This window comes from Colias croceus, chromosome 11, assembly GCF_905220415.1.
Source record: "Colias croceus chromosome 11, ilColCroc2.1".
Lineage (NCBI taxonomy): Eukaryota > Metazoa > Arthropoda > Insecta > Lepidoptera > Pieridae > Colias > Colias croceus.
Window position 1 is genome coordinate 877,831 of NC_059547.1, and position 20,332 is coordinate 898,162.

A 20,332-nucleotide genomic window follows, 5' to 3' on the forward strand; every position below is an offset into this window, starting at 1 on the left:
TTGTGACAGTTGTCCGAATCTCAGCTGTTGCCTGTTGTCATACAATTGTCAATGTCAAAATCAGTTGATATTTGTTGAAATTGTTGATCGAATGTTATGATCTAAACTCTTAAGTTTTTAATTTCAATTTTCTTTCTCCAAATAATATTTTGCTAATTGATTGCTATATAAATATGTGCCTGAATGAATGATTAAAAAAATTTTGTTATATCAAAAAATTTATATATTTTGTAATATCAATTAATTAGGTATTTTTTTGTGTCATAAAAATACTAATTTTTCATAAAATAATTCTCTTCTCATATCGAAATAATGCAGAATAAATAATAAGTGTAATTTTTTAAGTGCGTTTCACAAGAACAATTCTACAAAGGATCATATTCAGGGTCTTATTGGTAAGTCATCTCATTATTTTATAATCTATGTTCTTTTATTTATGTAACATCATATTTTCTCTGAATTAAAAAATATCCAAGAGGTTAGTGCTAAAAACTTGAATATTTGTTGCAAGACATAAATCTAATAATGTATAATATATACCTACAAGGAATTATTTTCACAAGTATGAAGTCCCCGGTCATCTACGTTGACATATTGTTAATTTTGTTGTACATTTAATAATGAATTGTAATAAAATCCACAGCCAGTATGCATAATTTCAGTTGATTCAAAGAATTAAAGAATAAGCTGACAAAAAAAAAATATATTTACTTGTTTTATCTTCAACAGTTATTTAAGCTCACAGTGTTGGAAAAGATTATTATAATCTATAGTTTACTATAGTTATAAAATATAGTAGTGTTTTTATAAGTCAAACTAAGAGGCTTTGTGTTTCTGACATGTTACTTTCTAAAGCCCTTAGTATAATTAATAATTTATTCTAAATCCGGTAACAAATTTTCTTTCTTCTTAACAGTCAAGTCACCAATTGTATCTATCAACTTCTATGGAAGTTATGACAATATAGCGAGTAATTAATATTTTTTAACCGACTTAAAAAAAAGGAGGAGGTTATCAATTTGGTCGGTATGTTTTTTTTTTATGTATGTACACCGATTACTCCGAGGTTTCTGAACCGATTTACGTGATTCTTTTTTTGTTCGATGCGGGATGGTGTCGAATTGGTCCCATAAAAATTTTATTCGGATAGGCCCAGTAGTTTTTATTTTATGAGCATTTTTGTCTGTATTTGTAAATGTTGCAAGTGCAAGTTTGAAGTCGATTGTTTTAACGCAGTTATCACTTGTTTACTATAAAAAAATTGTATGCGTCAGCTAATTCAAAATTATTTATTGTCAGTGTCTATTCCACATAGCTGTAGCTATATACAGATAATCTTCAGATAATCAACAAAAAATGTTTCAAAAATTCGAATAAGTACAACAATGTACAGGCGACAAAGCTGCATAACCAAGTTATAGATGTATTAACTACATGCTCTACAAACACGTGCGTCACGTGTTTCAGTATAACGTTGCAATCATTGTATTGTATATAATAGCGTTGCGAAGGGTGACTTGAATGCAATTTCAAATTATTATTGTCAGGTGTTGACGGTGATATTATATGTACCGTAAAATGCTGTAACATTGCCTTTATAGCTCAACATTGCCTAAATTCAAAAAAGTTAAATTATTCCCGCTGCGAAATGTTTTTTATTGTCTATGGTATTACTAAAAGCAAGTCGGCAATCTGTATGGCAACATTCAATCACACGTCACTCCAAATTTTAGTTAACAAACTGTCAGAGTCCTTTTCATTGTCGGTGCGGATACTCGCTTTTTACCGGCTCTCAGGAAAATTTCATTTTGTGAATATTTATGCTTTATTTCCTAGCGTAATATGTTATATAGCAAAGAAAATATGCTCTTTTATGTATTTTAACTGTTTTTTCTGTATTATATCTTAATTTAAACCGTTAAATCATGGTCGGCAAAGTTGTGTCAGATTTTCGCAACTTTTTACTCAACATTATCTAGGGTTAGGGCTGCCCCTTTTAATTTTTTCAACAAACTCTTAATCGACCGTGGTTTTGCTTGTATAATTTTTTTTTTTGTAATTGATCTAACAACGTTTTATAGAAGCTAGAACTATTGTTTCTTTATTTATCATCATCAGAAATTAAGGATGTCGAATTTAATTTTCTTTAAGTCATTTATAGTACTTATGATTACATGAGCAACCCACCCAAGAGTAGATGCTGAATGTGGCGGTAGATTTAGTCACATGTAAGAAAATATCTTCATACGAGGCGGAGAAGCAATTCGGTATTCCTAGGCGTACAAAACAAAATATGTAAGAATCTTCATGTAAAATCTGTGGGCCATCCTACAAAATTATTTGCAGAAGAAGAAAAGCATATTGCTGAAGTTGTTAATTTATCAGCAGAGTTCGGTTGTCAATTGAGTAAAGATTGAGTATGATTGACTTGCGTATTGTTCTGCACGATTATTTAGAAAAAAATGACCGATTGCAGGTTTTTAATGGAAAATGTTGGAAAACTATTTGTTGATCTCACTAATGTAAAACTCTTTGTTGATTTTATGTAAAACTATTTGTTTATCTCACTGCAGGCTGCTGTTGTAATCTTTATTACTTATACGTAATAGATACCAACATTATTTTTTTTAATGTTATTACAGAATATTAACCTAATATTATTACATAATATTTGTTTTCCTATGAAAAAATGTGATTAAAATTTAAGTACAACAATTTGATTTATTAAAAATATATTTGAATATTAAGAAAAATTGTTGCATTTCCTTTGGGGCAGCCCTACACCAAACTCACTTTTGTATGGGAGTTTTAGAGAAACATGCACAACTTTGCCTAGCACTGTAAAAAAAAATTTCTTGTGCTATTCAAGATTCAGTGAAGTCTGACGTGGAAAAGAACTTCATGGCAATATGGGTGTCAAATCCGTTACCAAAATACCTATTCATTTAAAAAGATATTATGACAGGCAATGTTGTAGTTTTTACCTCAACTTTGCCTACGTTTTCAAAGCAATTTTTTGGTGCTTTATAGGTGTTTTTTTTACTAATAGCAAATGTATTTCTATAGCTTAAAGTCCAATATTGGACAGTAATTGAAAAAACATACGACTTTCTTAACGATTAAAGATTTATCGAAGAAAAACGTCAAAATCCGTGCAAAGTTGCAGCATTTTACGGTATGTATATACAGCAAATACAGACTGGCAGTGTATATATATACGAAAAATGTGGACCATAGATCTTTGTCCCCTTTTCGTCGTCAATACTAAATTTATAATAAGAGGTTTATTAAATTTCAGATATAATTTTTGACGCTAAGAAGTTTTTCTCTCGAAAATATGCCCCCTTGGGGTCTAGCCCCTAGGTTCAATCCGCAGTTTCATACCGATTTTTTCCACCAGTCTTTTCTTCCTTTATCAATAATATCGTGATTAGAAAAAAAGTGAAAGCTGTAAGCTTTTGAGCCTATAAAAATTTTTAAGACTTGAAACAAAAAAAATCTGTTTCATTTATCAAAAAATCTGTAATTTTATGTATTAAATAGTATGTAAGTAGTTGTAATACAATTACAATCTTTATTGTTTCAATTTTTTATATTGCTGAACCACAGCCTCTTTTTATAAAAAAAAAAAATGTTAAGTACGCTTAAATTGTAGAAGTAATTGATATTTAAAATTTTAATAAGTTTTCAGTAGAGAAGTTATCACTGATTACGGTGGTTTTTGAAAATCCTGCACAAACAAACTATCTATGAAATTGGAGCAGATACGCGAATATTAATTAACCCCAGATTAGTACGTTAATACGGGCTTAGTTATTGTTTGTTTAAACGTGTTGTATAACATGCAGTCTTGTTGGGTTTCATGCGATTTCAATACAGTTAATATTGACCTGATTTAATACCTCATTGCTTGTTAATAATTGTAGATAGCTGAAGGGATAAATCTACTTCTGTGTATGGAAATACCTGTGGCTTCTTATGCACTCTGTGTTGTTACATGACAGACATTATCATTCTTGCATATTTCCATTTTTTACTTCACATGCATAAATTTTTTTTGACAAAAAATGTCACTTTTCAAAGTATTTTCTATCTCTGTGTCGAATTTATCAAAATCGGTTGAGTCCTCACGTAGAAACTTTGAAAACTGAGATAAATAAATGTATGATATTAAAGGACAATGGGAATTAAACCATTACTCATTGTCCTTTGTATCAATCATGTCCATCAAGGGATTTGAATGAATATTCATTTAATTTAAATATGAAAAATGAACATCCTTATTACGTGGAAAATGCCGCAGGTAAATTTTGTATTAGGCATATTATGCATGCATTTGTAAAAAGTAATTTGAAATCCAAAATGCAAACATAACGTTAATTAATGCTTTGCGTAATCATAGTTTTATGAGCAATTTCAACAAATATTAATTCTATAATATCATGTAACAATGAACATAATAATATGATAATTTATACACAGAGTTAGTTTATAATAGTCAATCCGTTTTTTTCATCTCGCGAAATCGAGGTACTTACCTAAATAATGATTACAATTTTTTTTGTAAATTCATAAAATTATTAGTATTATCTCACATAATAATTATGAAATAAACAACCGAGTCGAATCGTATACCTACGTACCTATAAACTTTATTATTAATTTATAATTTATATTAGAAAGAAAGAAAGAAAGAAAAAAAGCTTTATTGCCAACAAAAACTTAGACTATCCTATCTTAAAAGTAAACACAATATATTAGGCAATCGGAACAGACTCAGCCATGCTGTGGGCTAACACCCGAACAGCGCTGATTTTCAGTCTGCCCGCGTATTTTACGAGGTCCTACCTTTATATAAATACTAATAATAAAATTACATTTAAAACTGTTTCTATCAATATAAATAAAAATTTATAAATACATCTACATATTGTGTACATTTATGCATATAAATACCTATTATAAAATAAACAATATTAATATACTAACAAACTATTAAAGACTAGCAAACCGAGCGAACTCCGTTTTGCCACCAGAGACACCTTTTTTTTGCTATAAACCGAGCCCGAGACCTTTCCAACGAATGCAGAACCGTGGAAATCGGTTGGTGCGTTCTGGAGTTTTAGCGTCAGGAAGGAAAACCCGACTTATTATTTTTATATAGTAGAAGATGTAACATTTATTATTTTTCCTACGGTAAAGGTACGGTAACAACTTTAATAAAGAGTAACATAACTTAGTGTGAACACAGGCTTTTGAAAAAACAGTTTATAACTATTTTAGGAGCCTGGGTCATGAAATGTACCTATGTAGCAAATAATGGTTTGAAAATAAACGATTATTTATTTATTTAAAAGCCAGGATCATGGTACTTTAACACATTTAAATCTACACCGCATTTACAGCTAGTACCTACTTACTAAAGTAAATACAATAACTTGTAAGGCAATCGATTTGTATGTATCGTTCACTATCGTATAATAATATTACGTAACTGTTGTATAATTATGTTGATAAACATACATACTGCATTGAGGAAATGATAAGAATAGGCTCGTTTTCGAAAACATAAGATTAATAATGTTTTTTCTTGCAAAAAGGGCTATTAAAATAACTCTACCTTTATCGTGTAATGGTTAAATAGCGAACCATATATAGAAAAATACTTTCCCAGCAACTACAAATTTATTAAAAAAAAAAAAGTGTAATTTTTGTTTAAATATAATTTAATTTTAATTTTCTATGCAATGCGTTAAAAATTAACAAATAAAAAAACATAGTAGTTGCCTCCATTTATGCTCTCAAACAGAATCTATTTCCTGAAAAAAATTAAAAATATATGGAAACTCTCTCTAGTATTTTTAATCTGTGGTTGAGCAAAACGCTCTCCTACTTCTTGGGTCTGAGGGCAGAGGGAAAGATAACAGTTGTGTTTCGGATGCCGTGCTGAAGTGACCTCTTTTTTGTGAGTAATTTAATTATTTTGCGAAAATCGGGCTGTAGATTTTTTGTTTTGGATTTTATAGGTATTAAATATTAAATAATCATTTGTAAATGGTTTTCAAAAACGAAATGTTTTTATTGAATTAAATATAAAATATATGTAGTGCAGGGAATTTGAGCTAATTTTTTTAGTTGTTTATACAGCTTCTACTTGGCTTCTACGCTTGTAGTTATATCTATGATATTATATGGGATTTTATTCAGATACAAATAATTTTTTAGTCAATCTAATAGAATGTTGATAAAATTAAAAACAAAAATAAAATGACTAAGTACTTGAGATATAAATAAAATAATTCTTAAATTAACGTTTATAAAAATTAAAAAAAAAATAGTAAAAAAACTTGTTAATTGAAACAATAAGCGGCTAAATCGTTAGGTAGGTACCTAAAAAGTCCTTTCGCTTTTTGTATTTTTTCTATAATAGTAAGTATTAATAAGCCGAAAGTTTCTTCAACCAGATATGACAGAATAACATAGGTACAAGGTATGTTCAGGTAGTATACGAAGCGAAGAAAGGAAGAAATCAGCTATAAATCAGTCGCAATCTCGGTAATGCTGAGCTATTAGTGAAATTTAAATAATTCCATATTCAGGTATAATTTTTCCAATAACTAAAGAAGAAACTAAAAAAATAATTTTTCAAATCGGACCAGTAGTTCCTGACTTTAGTGCGCTCTACCAACCAAACTCTTCAGCTTTATAATTTAGCATAGATACGAAATTTTAGTGTATTCACGCTTATCTATACTAATACATATTATAAAGCTGAAGAGTTTGTTTGTTTGTTTGTTTGAACGCGCTAATCTCGGGAACTACTGGTCCGATTTGAAAAATTCTTTCGGTGTTAGATAGCCCATTTATCGAGAAAGGTTATAGGCTATATATCATCGCGCTACGACCAACAGGGGTGGAGCCACGGGGGTGACACCGCGCGGAGCAGCTAGTTTTTTTTACAAAACGGCAAATTTTTCGTCCGTGTCAAAATTTATCAAAAAGAAAAAACGAATTCTTAAAATATAGGTACAAATAAAAAATGTACCTTTGGAAGTTCTCCGGTGTTGTAGTCTGGAAAGTTCGAAAAGTATTTTTTGCGGGAACATTTTGGCTTCCGCTTGACAATGGAAACTCCTTGATGTTTATTAAAGTATATTCATGGAGTCACAATGTCCATTGATCTTTTACTGTATAACAAATGTTTGAAATTTATGGCTTTTGAGGGACAGAAAGTTATCAGTTAGTTAAACATTTGGCACAGTTTTTGATGATCCGGCAGAGATTTGCTTGCTACATATTACATATTTGATATTTTTTGTTCTCACCACCTCTATGGCGTAGAAACGTTACAGACTGACGGGCGGATAAACATATAGTTTTTCTTTTTACTTAAATCCATTGACTATCAACAGTTTCCATATAGATATGAAAGCTCAGGGACGAAATAGAATGAACACATTTATTTATGTTGTAGGTATGAACTGTCTCCTGTGGTTCTGTATTCATATTTCAATGCAGAATTGTAATAAATGCATTCCTAGTGCCGTTATATTTCCATGATGACGTCAGCAGTGCAATCGACACGACTTGTTGTGCATTAGTTATTTCCGCAGTGAAGCTTTGGCCTTGTCTAATATTGTTCAATTATAGAAGGGGGGATCGATCCTTTGAAAAGTTGAGAATAAAATTGCCAAAAATAAATATGTAAGTAAGTAGGTATATGAAGGTTTTATGAAAAACGCGATTAAATATTTAAATTGAAAAACAATGTCTTAAAAGCAATCCTATCTATCTTCAGACTTTTACGCATATATGACAATATTTCTAGAAAAAAAAAACTGATAAGCAAGCCATTCATATCTTTCAGTCTGTCAGTCTAGGTAATATTACCAATCCATTAACAAGTAATCACTTCCAGACTCATCATGCTGGGCGGCAGTGTACTCTGGTTCCGACATGGTCTGCGTCTCCACGACAATCCGGCTCTGCGGGATGCCCTCGAGGACACAAGCATCCCCTTCTTCCCAATCTTCGTGTTTGATGGCGAGACTGCTGGTAAGGAGATATTACTTGAAATAGAAATAGAAACCGTTTATTTGCCACCATGTAAAAAAATCTTGATAATCTAACACAGAACAGAAAAAAAAATATATATACTTATAGCAATGGCGGCAAAAAGGACTCCCCGTCAGCAAAGCAGCAACCATTAATTAAAATGTATTGCTGCACTGATTTTCAGAGGAGACCACGTGACAGTACAAATACTGGGTCAACCATTTGCTTTTTCTGTAAACACATGACTTAGCCTTATAAAGAAAAGACATGAAAACGTCATGCAATGCCCTTTATTTATTTCCACATCGCGTCAATTGCATAGAAATGGAAAGACTGATAGAAAGAAGAACCAAAGGACCACATAGCGAAATTCTCGTCGTATGTGATCTTTCTATGATTATAATAAAGCGTAGTGAGCGTTTTGTGTAACAATTTAAACTAATTTCGCGTTGTCAATCTTTTACTGTGATATTTTTTCGGTACATGAATGATCTGTTTCTTTTTTGAATATAACTTAAATATCATATTATATACAGGTACAAAGTCGGTAGGGTACAATCGTATGCGCTACCTCCTCGAAGCACTAGATGACCTGGACCGCCAGTTCAGGATGCATGGAGGCAGGCTTCTCATGATTAAGGGGAAACCATCGCACGTGATCAGGAGACTTTGGGAAGAATTTGGTATGTAGAACTTACACTTGAAGTAGGTAGTGTGTAAACTTTTAAATTCCTGTAAGTAATTTTAGTCACTAAATATGAGAATTTTAAGAGTTACAGAAGTTAGAGAATATAAAAATGGGTAATTTTTCGCATTTCTATCTCAATTTATGAGTAAGACGTGTTTAAAGGGTTTAATGCAATTTACAAGCCGTCAATATAAATGTTTTAAACATTTTGTGTATCAATTTATTGTTTGAAACAGTACGTGAATTGTTTGTTCAAATACTATATTGTTTCGACTCTTATCCGGCCACCTCAAACGTTTATTATTAGGTCGTCAATTGTTTTGCGTGTTTTGTTCACGCGCCACGTGACCGGGGCACGTTTGTCACGTTGCTGTCAGGAACAGGTAATTAGGTGAGCTGGACCTAGAAAGTTCTGTGGATGATGTTATGTAATGCTTTGAAACTTTCTTTCTTTCTTTCTTTCTAATAGAGTTGAGCATTTGTAGCGGTTTTGTTTTGAGGGATTGAGGAAATACGTTGTGCTATGAAAGCTTACGACATTTTTATTTCTTTTTTGTGAGTTTTGAGCAGTTTTCCTCGCTGTTTATTAAGGTTAGGGTGATTCGAATAACGATTCGTTTATAAGTCAAAATTTATCTTTGTGAAATGGTAAAGTCACTGCTAGGTAGGCCTGATGAAATTTTATGTTCTGGAGGTGTATTTGTTTTTCTTTAAAATACATTTATGCAATGAAAGATTTAAGTAGGTAATAAAAATATATGTATTAGCTTTTGCGATTGCGAAATAAATTTGTTACTATGTGAACTATGTGGACGTCCATAAATTAAGTGAAGCCTTTTTCGTAGTATAATATATGAAGCACTAGGTTTCCGCCCGCGGCTTCGCCCGCACAGTCTAAGAAAAACCCGCATAATTCCCGTTCCCGGGATTGCGTCATTTTCCCGGGATAAAAAGTAGCCTATGTCCTTTCTGGGGTATCAAAATATCTCCATACCAAATTTCATGAAAATTGGTTCAGTAGTTTAGGCGTGATTGAGTAACAGACAGACAGACAGAGTTACTTTCGCATTTATAATATTAATATGGATGACAGATTAGTAAATAGTAACTGGCAGTTTGCAGCCAGATTTATATGATACTAACTACCCCGACGAACGTTGTTTTGTCCTATTACCTTTTTTGTGTTTACTCTACTTATTTATTTATTACAGACGAACATTCTGAATATATTATTCAATTTTATATTTGTCGATTAATTTTTATTATACAGATCGAATATACATACATATTTTTTTTTAAAGACTACATTAAATCACTTATTTACTCACTCTTCACCCATTTACTTACTCACTCGTTCATCCATTCCCTTACTTGATCACTCATTATTCATTCACTAATGCAATTACACGCTCCAGGCCTTAGTAAATAAGGTTCTACCTAGACTGCGGCCTGATCTGGCGTGCCCGTGACGGGAATGTGCCACCATCCTCATTCACTCATTCACTTACACACACATTTATCTATTATATTTTTTGAAGTGAAACTTCTCTATCGGAGTTGGAAAAATATTTAGTGTAACCATAGAGATAATATGTACTACGTAGTACATATTATATCAATGAGTGTAACATATTTTCGTTACGCGTGACATATTTCCGTTACGCGCCATCTTTTTCTTATCCCTACCACGCGTGATTCGACGTATTTCTGTAAAGTTGCATATAGTACCTACCTAAATTATTTTTTGAAAAATAATGTCATAAAGAAGTTTCACTTCTTACGTGTGTACGCACACATTTTTTTATGCTCTAGGAATAAGCAAGCTTTGCTTCGAGCAAGACTGCGAGCCGATCTGGCGGGCTCGTGACGAAAGCGTGCGCTCTGTGTGCAGAGAGATCGGCGTAACGTGCCGCGAGCGAGTGTCGCACACGCTATGGGAACCCGATACCATCATACGCGTGAATGGAGGAATACCGCCGCTTACTTATCAGATGTTTTTGGTGAGTCCTATCATAGTGTAAGGTTTAAAGGTTATAGGTTCTTACTTCTTTTGTGTCCAATAACATATTAAAACTAACAATTTCAAATACAAAAAAAAAACAAAAACATACGACATTTTCAAAAATCAGAATCAATATAATACTAGGTTTCCGCCCGCGGCTTCCCCCGAGCAGTAAAAAAAACCCGCATAGTTCCCGTTCCCGTGGAATTTCCGGGATTGCGTCATTTTCCCTCTTCCTATGTCCTTTCTCGGGTATCAAAATATCTCTTTACCAAATTTAATGAAAATTGGTTCTGTAGTTTAGGTGTGATTGAGTAACAGACAGACAGACAGAGTTACTTTCGCATTTATAATATTAGTATGGATGTATCTTCATCTAAAATTGTAAAACTTTTACTGAGGTAATTTTTGTATACCTATTACATATATTGGTGGTTTGCTCATATTTCTCCTCTTTCAATTTACTACTATTTTCTTATTACCGAACACTTGTATTAATGTTATAATTATATGAAGAGTTTGAAAGTGTTCTTATCGAATGAAAATTATTCTACATCATAAGTGATGTTTCGGAGTTACAATTCACATTGCATTACACCTTCCCTAAAACTTTAATTTGAATTTGTTTTATTTCAGCACACGGTAGCCATTATCGGCGATCCGCCGAGACCCGTAGACGACGTGGACCTGCGCAAGGTCAACTTTGGTGTACTCCCTGATTCGTTTTACAGTGAATTTGTGGTTTTTGATAAGGTAAATATATTTGGCACAAACCCTTTTTTTTTTAGTGGGGAACTCTTCGAAATATACCCACGGCCCCCGGGGAAGGAGCTGTGGGTTATGTCGGATTATTACCGACTAAAACCCCACTGTGTTCCGTCGAGCCGCTTTAATGGTGGGGCTGCGGGTATTGGTTAGAATTCTTCCGCGACCCCCTCGGCGGCAGCCCATCTCCAGGCCAGGCGCAAGCCAAGAGCAGGAAAGATGGTTTGCCTGCTCTTCCCTCCCGTTGGCGGCGTGAGCGGAACACGTCTCAAGTCGCCTCACCACACCGGACGATGGATTACATTCCCCGTTCCACCGCCCGGTTGGCACAAACCCTCACTTAACAATGTAATTTAACATACCAAGATTTACCACCTGATCTATTTTTTCCAGTCATCTAACCTTCCAACATTTCAGAAGATAAAAAAAACGATGTATGGCACTCGGGGACTGCCGCGGTAAAGCTATTGCATGCTATGCCTTCAAGCCACACCTCCGCCCGTCGGAGTGGGAAGCGTGAGGTTTTTTTTGTTACGGAATTTCTGTTTTCGGTCCCCGCGCTCAAAGCCCGCGATAGAAGCTATGCAATAGCTTAATAAGCCAATTATTTCCAGACCCCAAAACCGGAAGACCTAGGCGTGTTTCTGGAGAAGGAAGACATTCGCATGATACGTTGGGTCGGCGGTGAGACAGCGGCATTGCAGCAGGCTGATCAGCGGCTGGCGGTCGAACATGAGACGTTTCGGAAGTTAGTTGTTGCTTTAAGGAAAATTTAATTTAATGAATGATTGAATGAATTGAGTGAATGAAATATCTATACCTACGTAATATTATAAAGCTGAAGAGTTGGTTTGTTTGTTTGAACGCACTAATCTCAGGAACCGGTCCGATTTGAAAAATTCTTTCGGTGTTAGATAGCCAATGTATCGAGGAAGGCTATAGGCTATATATCATCACGCTAAGACTAACAAGAGCGGACCCACACGAGTGAAACCGCGGGGCGCAGCTAGTAATTGATATTTTAAAACTGTTTATTTCTGAATTATAAAAAAAAACATATTATTTTGTTCTAATCCCGCCTTTTATCATTTTGAATGTCACTTTCCCTACTTATAATAAGTACAAGCTGTTAAAAAAAATTTGTGCGTGTACTAGTGTACACACGTAAGAAGTGAAACTTCTTTATGACCTTATTTTTCAAAAAATAATTTTTATATGCAACTTTACAGAAATACGCCAATCATGCGTGGTAGGGATAAGAAAAAGATGGCGCGTAAGGAAAAAATGTTACACTAAATTTTTTTCCAACCCCGACAAAGAAGTTTCACTTCAAAAATTGTTTAAATCTGGTAGAGTTAAATAAAGAGCTATTTGGCCTTTAAAACCTTTTAATCAGTGTAAAATTTCAAATGCATTTACTACATACTCAATGGATATACGTATATATATACGAATTTTATATTTTTTGAACGTATTTAGCCTTAACAAAAACACTTATTTCAGGGGTTCGTATCTACCAACACACGGCAGTCCCGACTTGCTGGGACCTCCCATATCACTGAGTCCAGCTTTACGATTTGGATGCTTATCTGTGAGGAGGTAAGGATCATTTCTGTTTGTAGGTCAATATTTATCTATACATACTTAATATTATAAAGCTGAAGAGTTTGTTTTTTTTTGTTTGAACGCGCTAATCTCGGGAAGTACTGGTCCGATTTGAAAAATTCTTTCGGTGTTCGATAGCCCATTTATCGAGGCTATAGGCTATATAATATTATCTTGCTTTGACCAACAGGAGCAGAACACTGCGGGCAAAACTGCGGAGCACAGCTAGTAGTCACATAAAAATAAATTAAGAATTCACGTTATATTCACGGGCAAAAATGCTAAATACTTTCGTCTTTTTCAGATTTTACTGGGCAGTACAAGATCTATTTCAGAAAGTACACCAGGGTCGCATATCTTCAACTCATTTTATTACGGGTAAGAATACTAATTTGCGTGAAAGTATGCGGGTTCTAGTCCCGCCTCGTGATAGATTTTTTTCTATTCACTATTAGTTCGTCCTTTTTCAAATTTATCGAGTGTCGTTTGTATTTTAAGGTGTTTTTTCAATCTGACACATCTACCTACCTAATGTAAAGAGGTAAATTTTGTATATTTGTGACGATTTAACTCGAAACTACTGTCTCACTGCAAAATTCTTCCACCAGCAGAAATCTTACGCTATTACAGGTTATATTTTATTAAATTTTTTTGTCTGGTCAACCCAGGCTGGTTCTAAATAAGTATACTTCATCAGGTCAGCTAATTTGGCGCGAATATTTCTACACGATGAGCGTTAACAACCCGCGCTATGGGCAGATGGAAGGTAATCCGATTTGCCTCGATATACCCTGGAAACAACCGCAAGGAGACCACCTTCAAAGGTAAATACTTTTTTTCTAATCCCTTTTTTTGGTAGGTATATAAATAATATACCTACCAAAATATATAAATAAGCAAGAGAATTGTTATAAGTCTAGCTTTAGACGGTTTATTTAATGTTTACAAAAGTAAAAAGGTCAATTTTTAAACTTCTAGTGCATCCTCATCTTTTTGACGATTGCCTCTTGGACTATAATTTCAATTGACGATCTTAATTAACATTAACGCATTGATTTTTGATGTCTGTATTATTGGAATTTTTCTTCTTGTGAAATTTAACGATTAACGTAGTGTGATGAGGAGTTAAGCTATTTTTAAAATTGATCCTTCGAGTTCAAATTTGAATTTGAATTCGAGTTAGATATGCTTTAACTGACTTGCCTAAATGGCCTTGCCTTAATGCAGGTTGAATAATGAACATCATAGATTTCCTCTTCCGAGAAACGTTATCTTTATTCCCATTATTTATGAAACTACAGTTTTTTAAACTGTTAATCATAGATTTCCTCTTCCGAGAAACGTTATCTTTATTCCCATTATTTATGAAACTACAGTTTTTTAAACTGTTAATAAAGTTTTGGTCCTTCGAGCCGGATTTGAACAAATAACATAATAAAAAAGGTTTTATTGGTGGTGGTGATGGTGATGTAGAACATTCCCTTTTGTCGTGTCTGCCTTGTATAACTGAATTTATTCGACTTTAATGTATTTCAAAGTATATTAAAAAATTGGTCCTTCGAGTCGGATATAACTTTAAAAATGACAATATTTTATCCAAAAACATTTTGAATTATCCAAAAACATTTTGAATGAATTGAATAATGATAAAATAAGGATATAAAGTAATGGATGGACTTACCTGATAATATTACAAGTACCCGTAAACGACAATTGATCCTTCGAGCCGGATCTTACTCATTAATCCTAATTGTAGGTGGAAGGAAGGTCGAACAGGGTTTCCCTTCATTGACGCAGCCATGCGGCAACTACTAGCTGAGGGTTGGTTACATCACGCACTCCGTAATACCGTCGCGTCATTCCTTACGCGCGGTACTCTGTGGCTCTCTTGGGAACACGGCTTGAAGCACTTCTTGAAGTACCTGCTGGATGCTGATTGGTATGTAACTTAGTTATTTAGTTGTAGGGCGCGTAATTGTTTGTTTTGACTTTCTTTTATAATATTTCTTTTTGATATTTTTAGTTAATTGATGTTTGAATGAAGTCGAATATTTTTATTTGCGAGTTTTATGGTTATCCTTGTGCATATTATGTGACCATTATGATAATATTTTTGTAGGTTCAGTGTCTGTTTGAAAGGTTTCCCTTCCAATTTTTCAACCTTATTCCTACTGTTGGCTGTTTTGGCTGATGATTGATGTTATTTCACAGGTCGGTGTGCGCGGGCAACTGGATGTGGGTATCTTCCAGCGCGTTTGAAGCATTGCTGGACTCTGGCGAGTGCGCGTGTCCGGTGCGGCTCGGCCTGCGCCTCGAGCCCAGCGGCCGCTACGTGCGCCGCTACGTGCCCGAGCTGACGCACATGCCGGACGCCTACATGTGAGCGTGTGTCTGTGTCTGTGTCTGTGCCTGCGCCTCGAGCCCAGCGGCCGCTACGTGCGCCGCTACGTGCCCGAGCTGACGCACATGCCGGACGCCTACATGTGAGCGTGTGTCTGTGTCTGTGTCTGTGCCTGCGCCTCGAGCCCAGCGGCCGCTACGTGCGCCGCTACGTGCCCGAGCTGACGCACATGCCGGACGCCTACATGTGAGCGTGTGTCTGTGTCTGTGTCTGTGCCTGCGCCTCGAGCCCAGCGGCCGCTACGTGCGCCGCTACGTGCCCGAGCTGACGCACATGCCGGACGCCTACATGTGAGCGTGTGTCTGTGTCTGTGTCTGTGCCTGCGCCTCGAGCCCAGCGGCCGCTACGTGCGCCGCTACGTGCCCGAGCTGACGCACATGCCGGACGCCTACATGTGAGCGTGTGTCTGTGTCTGTGTCTGTGCCTGCGCCTCGAGCCCAGCGGCCGCTACGTGCGCCGCTACGTGCCCGAGCTGACGCACATGCCGGACGCCTACATGTGAGCGTGTGTCTGTGTCTGTGTCTGTGCCTGCGCCTCGAGCCCAGCGGCCGCTACGTGCGCCGCTACGTGCCCGAGCTGACGCACATGCCGGACGCCTACATGTGAGCGTGTGTCTGTGTCTGTGTCTGTGCCTGCGCCTTGAGCCCAGCGGCCGCTGCGTGTGTAGCAAGAATTACAAAAAATTGCAAATAAAGTTATTTTTTGTGATTTTTTTTAACATCAGTGATATTATGTTATGTTACTCAATCACTTAGCTGAGTGCCTACAGATGCACTTATTCCACGAAAGACTTTATCTTCCATTAATCCATAACTTTTAACGAAAAATACACAAATTACAGCTACGAGCCATGGAAGGCCCCACTAGACGTGCAGCAGCGTGCAAACTGCGTGATCGGACGCGACTACCCGCCACCCATACTCGATCATTTGGAGGCAGCTGAGAGAAACCGCGCCGCTATGCAGGTATGGGATTATTGACTAGTTATAATGTACTAGAGAAACTTATTGAAAAACAATTTTTTGACAAAAAAAACCTGTGTGATACTTACAAATTTTGTCAAAAAAAATGAATTTTTATAAAAAAATGTGGTATCTTACATTTATTGACACAAAAATCTGTACTAAAAAATGTACTGACCTCAATATGTATCGAACTATTTTTTTAAACCATACGCAAGGTATTGCTCAAGCTTTTTAAAAAAAAATAAGTAAGAAAAAAATATTAACGCAATAACAGTAAAAATGTCCTCAAAATCCTTATTTTTACGTATTTACAGGAGTTACGTCGCATCTTGGACAAAGCTCAGCCGCACTGCTGTCCGTCTTCAGAGGATGAAATCCGACAGTTTATGTGGCTTCATGAAGACCCGCAGTTGGAACAAATCGCTAATACTAATTAAATAAAATAAATATTAAATAAAAATAAAACTTTAACCCGGCTTTTACTGGGTCGAAACGAAAAAAAAATAGCCAAATTATATGTTAAATTGTATGTTACTGCTTTCCGCCAGCGGCTTCGCCCGCGGTTTCAAAGAAAAACCCGCATAGTTCCCGTTCCCGTTCCCCTAGCCTATGTTGCTCAGTGAAAATGCGGCTTTCTAATGGTGAAAGATGGTGTTTGAAAAGATATTGATGAATTGACGATCTCATAAATTTTTGTGACAAGTAAAAAAAAATGTAATTTAAGTTGACAAAAAAATGTAATTGACATAATGTTATGTCAATGGGTTTTATTTTCCCAAATTTGAAATTCCTGTAAATCACTACAGTGACATTATTTTCTATGTAATATTAAAAATGTAATATGCATTTATTAAGATTTTTTGTTATTTTTTTTACCGAATTATAAATGAGGTCTCAGTATGCGTGATATTATTAATTATAGATTTTTTTTAAATATTAAGTTTAGAAAATGTTATTAGATTTAACTGTTTCTTTTTTCAATTCAGTGTTTATTGATGTTAGAAAATATTACTTTTTATTGTTCATAGTTTTAAGTATTAATTTAATAGTATTACATAGTAGGTAATTATAGCCAAAGAAAATACACTTCTTTAGGTAATTTTTTTTTGGTACAATAAAAAAACGTTGTACAATATGTAGACTCAAAAAAAAAAAAATCAATCAGAAATATAGATTTTTAATGTTTATTCTCATAGGGATAGTATATTTTATTTTTAGAAATAATTATTATGAGGCATGCCGATTCTCATTTAGGGTGTAAGAAAAAAACAGAACAGAACTGTCGATATTTTGTATCGAAGTTGATCTTTTGGTACCAGTTTTATCGAATATTAGTTTTTAATGTGGCTTAGAAAATAAGTAAGATCTATATTGTATACAAAATTTTGATAATATTTATATGTAGAAAACCGTTATTATGAAGTATTTTATATAAATTCATATTTTATAATATGGTTAAACGTATTTGTATAAAATGTTTACTTTGTGATATCACCTATATGTATATTTAGTTAAATTGGGCACATTCATTTTATGTTTTTCGAATTTATAGATATACTAAACTAGCTGCTCCGCGCGGTTTCACCCCCGTGGCTCCACTCCTGCTGCCCGTAGCGTGATGAAATATAGCCTATAACCTTCCTCGAGAAATGGGCTATCTAACACCGAAAGAATTTTTCAAATCGGACCAGTAGTTCCCGAGATTAGTGCGTTCAAACAAACAAACAAACAAACAAACTCTTCAGCTTTATAATATTAGTATAGATTAACAAAGGATGTTTATTGTGGGCCAATGTAAGAGAATATTTTGAAATATAATATTTAAAAGATGTTTGTTCTAATTATATAATATTTAGAATTTAAATTATGGATGTTGTCAAATATTTTCAGTGTACCTATTTGAAATAAATAAATAAAGCTTATTTAAAATTTGTTTTATTTTACAATATTAACACTTTGACATGTTTACTAAATAATAGACGGGGATACCTAGAGCACCTTTTTAAAATCATGACAAATTGTGCTGCTTTTTGGTAAGCTTAGGTACGTATTTGGTAACAATTTTTTTTCAAATAAGTATCTAAGTAGTTAGTTATTTGATAAAATTTTCAAAAATTAACGCTAGCCTACTCTGACCATTGTAGTACTTTTCAAAGTGATTTTCTATTCGAAACAAATAAAATGCCTCTCAGTATAAATAAAACGTTATATCAATTAATATTGAAAAAAAAAATGCGTTCAAAATCTTTCAAATATTATGAAGGCCGGTGCTCGTTCACTTAGGATTGGTGGCACCTAATTTTTAGTTACTTATAGTTAAGCCTAATATCAAATTTAAAAATAATAGTACTTAATGGTGGCTTTAGCAGAGGCATTGAAATGGGTTGCACGTTGCACCAGCGTATTTTTTAGCATAGTATTTTTCAAAGTCTTAAGTTAAATAACATCTTATTTTTTATTTGACGCCTCTGACAGTTATTAACGTTAACAATAGCCATAACCGGTGAAACATGAGTGGTTAAATTATTATGACATGCTCTATAAAATTGAAAAAAGTGATGAATGTATGAAAGTATGGGTCTCACATAAATTAATTTTCATTGAAATCCTTATTAATTAAAATTATAAATACGAAAGAGTTTATCTATTAGCCATCTACGTCGCAACGGAACGATAGTATGGTCAGATTTTTACTTTTTACAACAGTAAATAATATGTAGATTACATTACAGTAGTTCCGAAATTTATAAATTCCGATAGATGGCGCTATATTAAAAATGTGACAATATTATAGATCTGTTAATTTTGAAGTAGGTAGGTAGCTTTTTATATGAATTTTAAAGTAGATTTTGCCCACGGCTTCACTATCGTGATAGTTACAATGAATATTTTAAGTAGGCACACATTTTTCATCAAAGCCGTTTAGGGCTAGTTTCACAGCTTTTATCCGACAGATGAAGACTTTAAAAATTGCGTAAAATTTGTCAAAAAGTCTATCAAGGACGTTATAACCTGGCAGGCAGGGCAATTAATAAGGGAAGGGAAGCTGGGAAGGGATATCAGAAATAAATAAATAAAAGTCTCATATTTAAAACATGTTTTATTTCACAATATTTACAATTTGGAATGATGATAGATGATACATTACATATAGTTATTTCCTTGGAACGTAAAGTAATAAGTTAGTTTAACACAATATTCAAAACTCAATCTCGTATTCAGTATTCACATGATACAACAACTAGACACACAGTCACACAAAATTATTGTCTGAAGTAAAACTGTGCCTACGCGCAGGGCCGGACCGTGAACTTGTGGGGCCCTGGGCTGAAACTACCCAGGGGCCTTTTTTTTTGGAAATGTTCATATTTTCTTAATACTTACTTTCGCAATTTTGTTATTTTAACATATTCAAATTTGATTTTAAATCGTTTTATTAATTCAGGAGTCTATCGCGGACAAACAAAGTACCTAACACGTAATTTTTTTATACATATTTAGATAATAAAAAAATAATAAAATAATGTTATTCATCCATACTAATATTATAAATGCGAAAGTAACTCTGTCTGTCTGTCTGTTACTCAATCACGCCTAAACTACAGATATTTGGTATAGAGATATTTTGATACCCGAGAAAGGACAAAGGCTACCTTTTATTGCAAAATATGTACCACGGGCGAAGCCGGGGCAGACCACTAGTTTATTATAAATTAGTAAAAGAATCTGAAAGTTATGTTATTTAAATAATAATTTAGAAATTAACCTTTCTCCATTTTTGTGCTGCAAATTCTTTTATTGGTCATCACATTGCAAGTCTTTTGTTAGATCACAATGTAAATAAATATGTA

The 20,332-nt window shown here is 34.2% G+C and overlaps 1 protein-coding gene across 3 annotated transcripts; it reads left to right on the plus strand.

The window, feature by feature from the left end:
* Positions 1 to 87: 87 nt before the first annotated feature.
* Positions 88 to 17,853, plus strand: LOC123695548 (cryptochrome-1). Of its 3 annotated transcripts, none has more exons than XM_045641425.1 (13): positions 88 to 395; positions 7,919 to 8,055; positions 8,592 to 8,738; positions 10,556 to 10,743; positions 11,382 to 11,498; positions 12,125 to 12,258; positions 13,014 to 13,109; positions 13,420 to 13,493; positions 13,813 to 13,939; positions 14,872 to 15,054; positions 15,327 to 15,494; positions 16,358 to 16,481; positions 16,796 to 17,853. In XM_045641425.1, exons 2-13 carry the CDS (start codon positions 7,926 to 7,928, stop codon positions 16,916 to 16,918), a joined length of 1,611 nt encoding a protein of 536 aa, XP_045497381.1. In that variant the 5' UTR covers positions 88 to 395; positions 7,919 to 7,925; the 3' UTR covers positions 16,919 to 17,853. The 3 variants fall into 3 exon arrangements, 2 of the variants coding, with proteins under 2 accessions (XP_045497381.1, XP_045497383.1); XM_045641427.1 differs by lacking the exon at positions 88 to 395 and adding an exon at positions 5,915 to 5,965; XR_006751947.1 differs by lacking the exon at positions 16,796 to 17,853 and having other exon boundaries at positions 15,327 to 16,118; positions 16,358 to 16,478.
* Positions 17,854 to 20,332: the final 2,479 nt, after the last annotated feature.

What these genes read in the sequence shown, in the direction of transcription:
- LOC123695548 (XM_045641425.1), top strand. Translation starts at nt 7,926, where the DNA reads ATGCTGGGCGGCAGTGTACTCTGGTTCCGACATGGTCTGCGTCTCCAC. An exon ending in TTACTTATCAGATGTTTTTG is followed by an intron (nt 10,744 to 11,381) that starts GTGAGTCCTATC and finishes GTTTTATTTCAG; the next exon opens with CACACGGTAGCCATTATCGG. An exon ending in CAAGGAGACCACCTTCAAAG is followed by an intron (nt 13,940 to 14,871) that starts GTAAATACTTTT and finishes TCCTAATTGTAG; the next exon opens with GTGGAAGGAAGGTCGAACAG.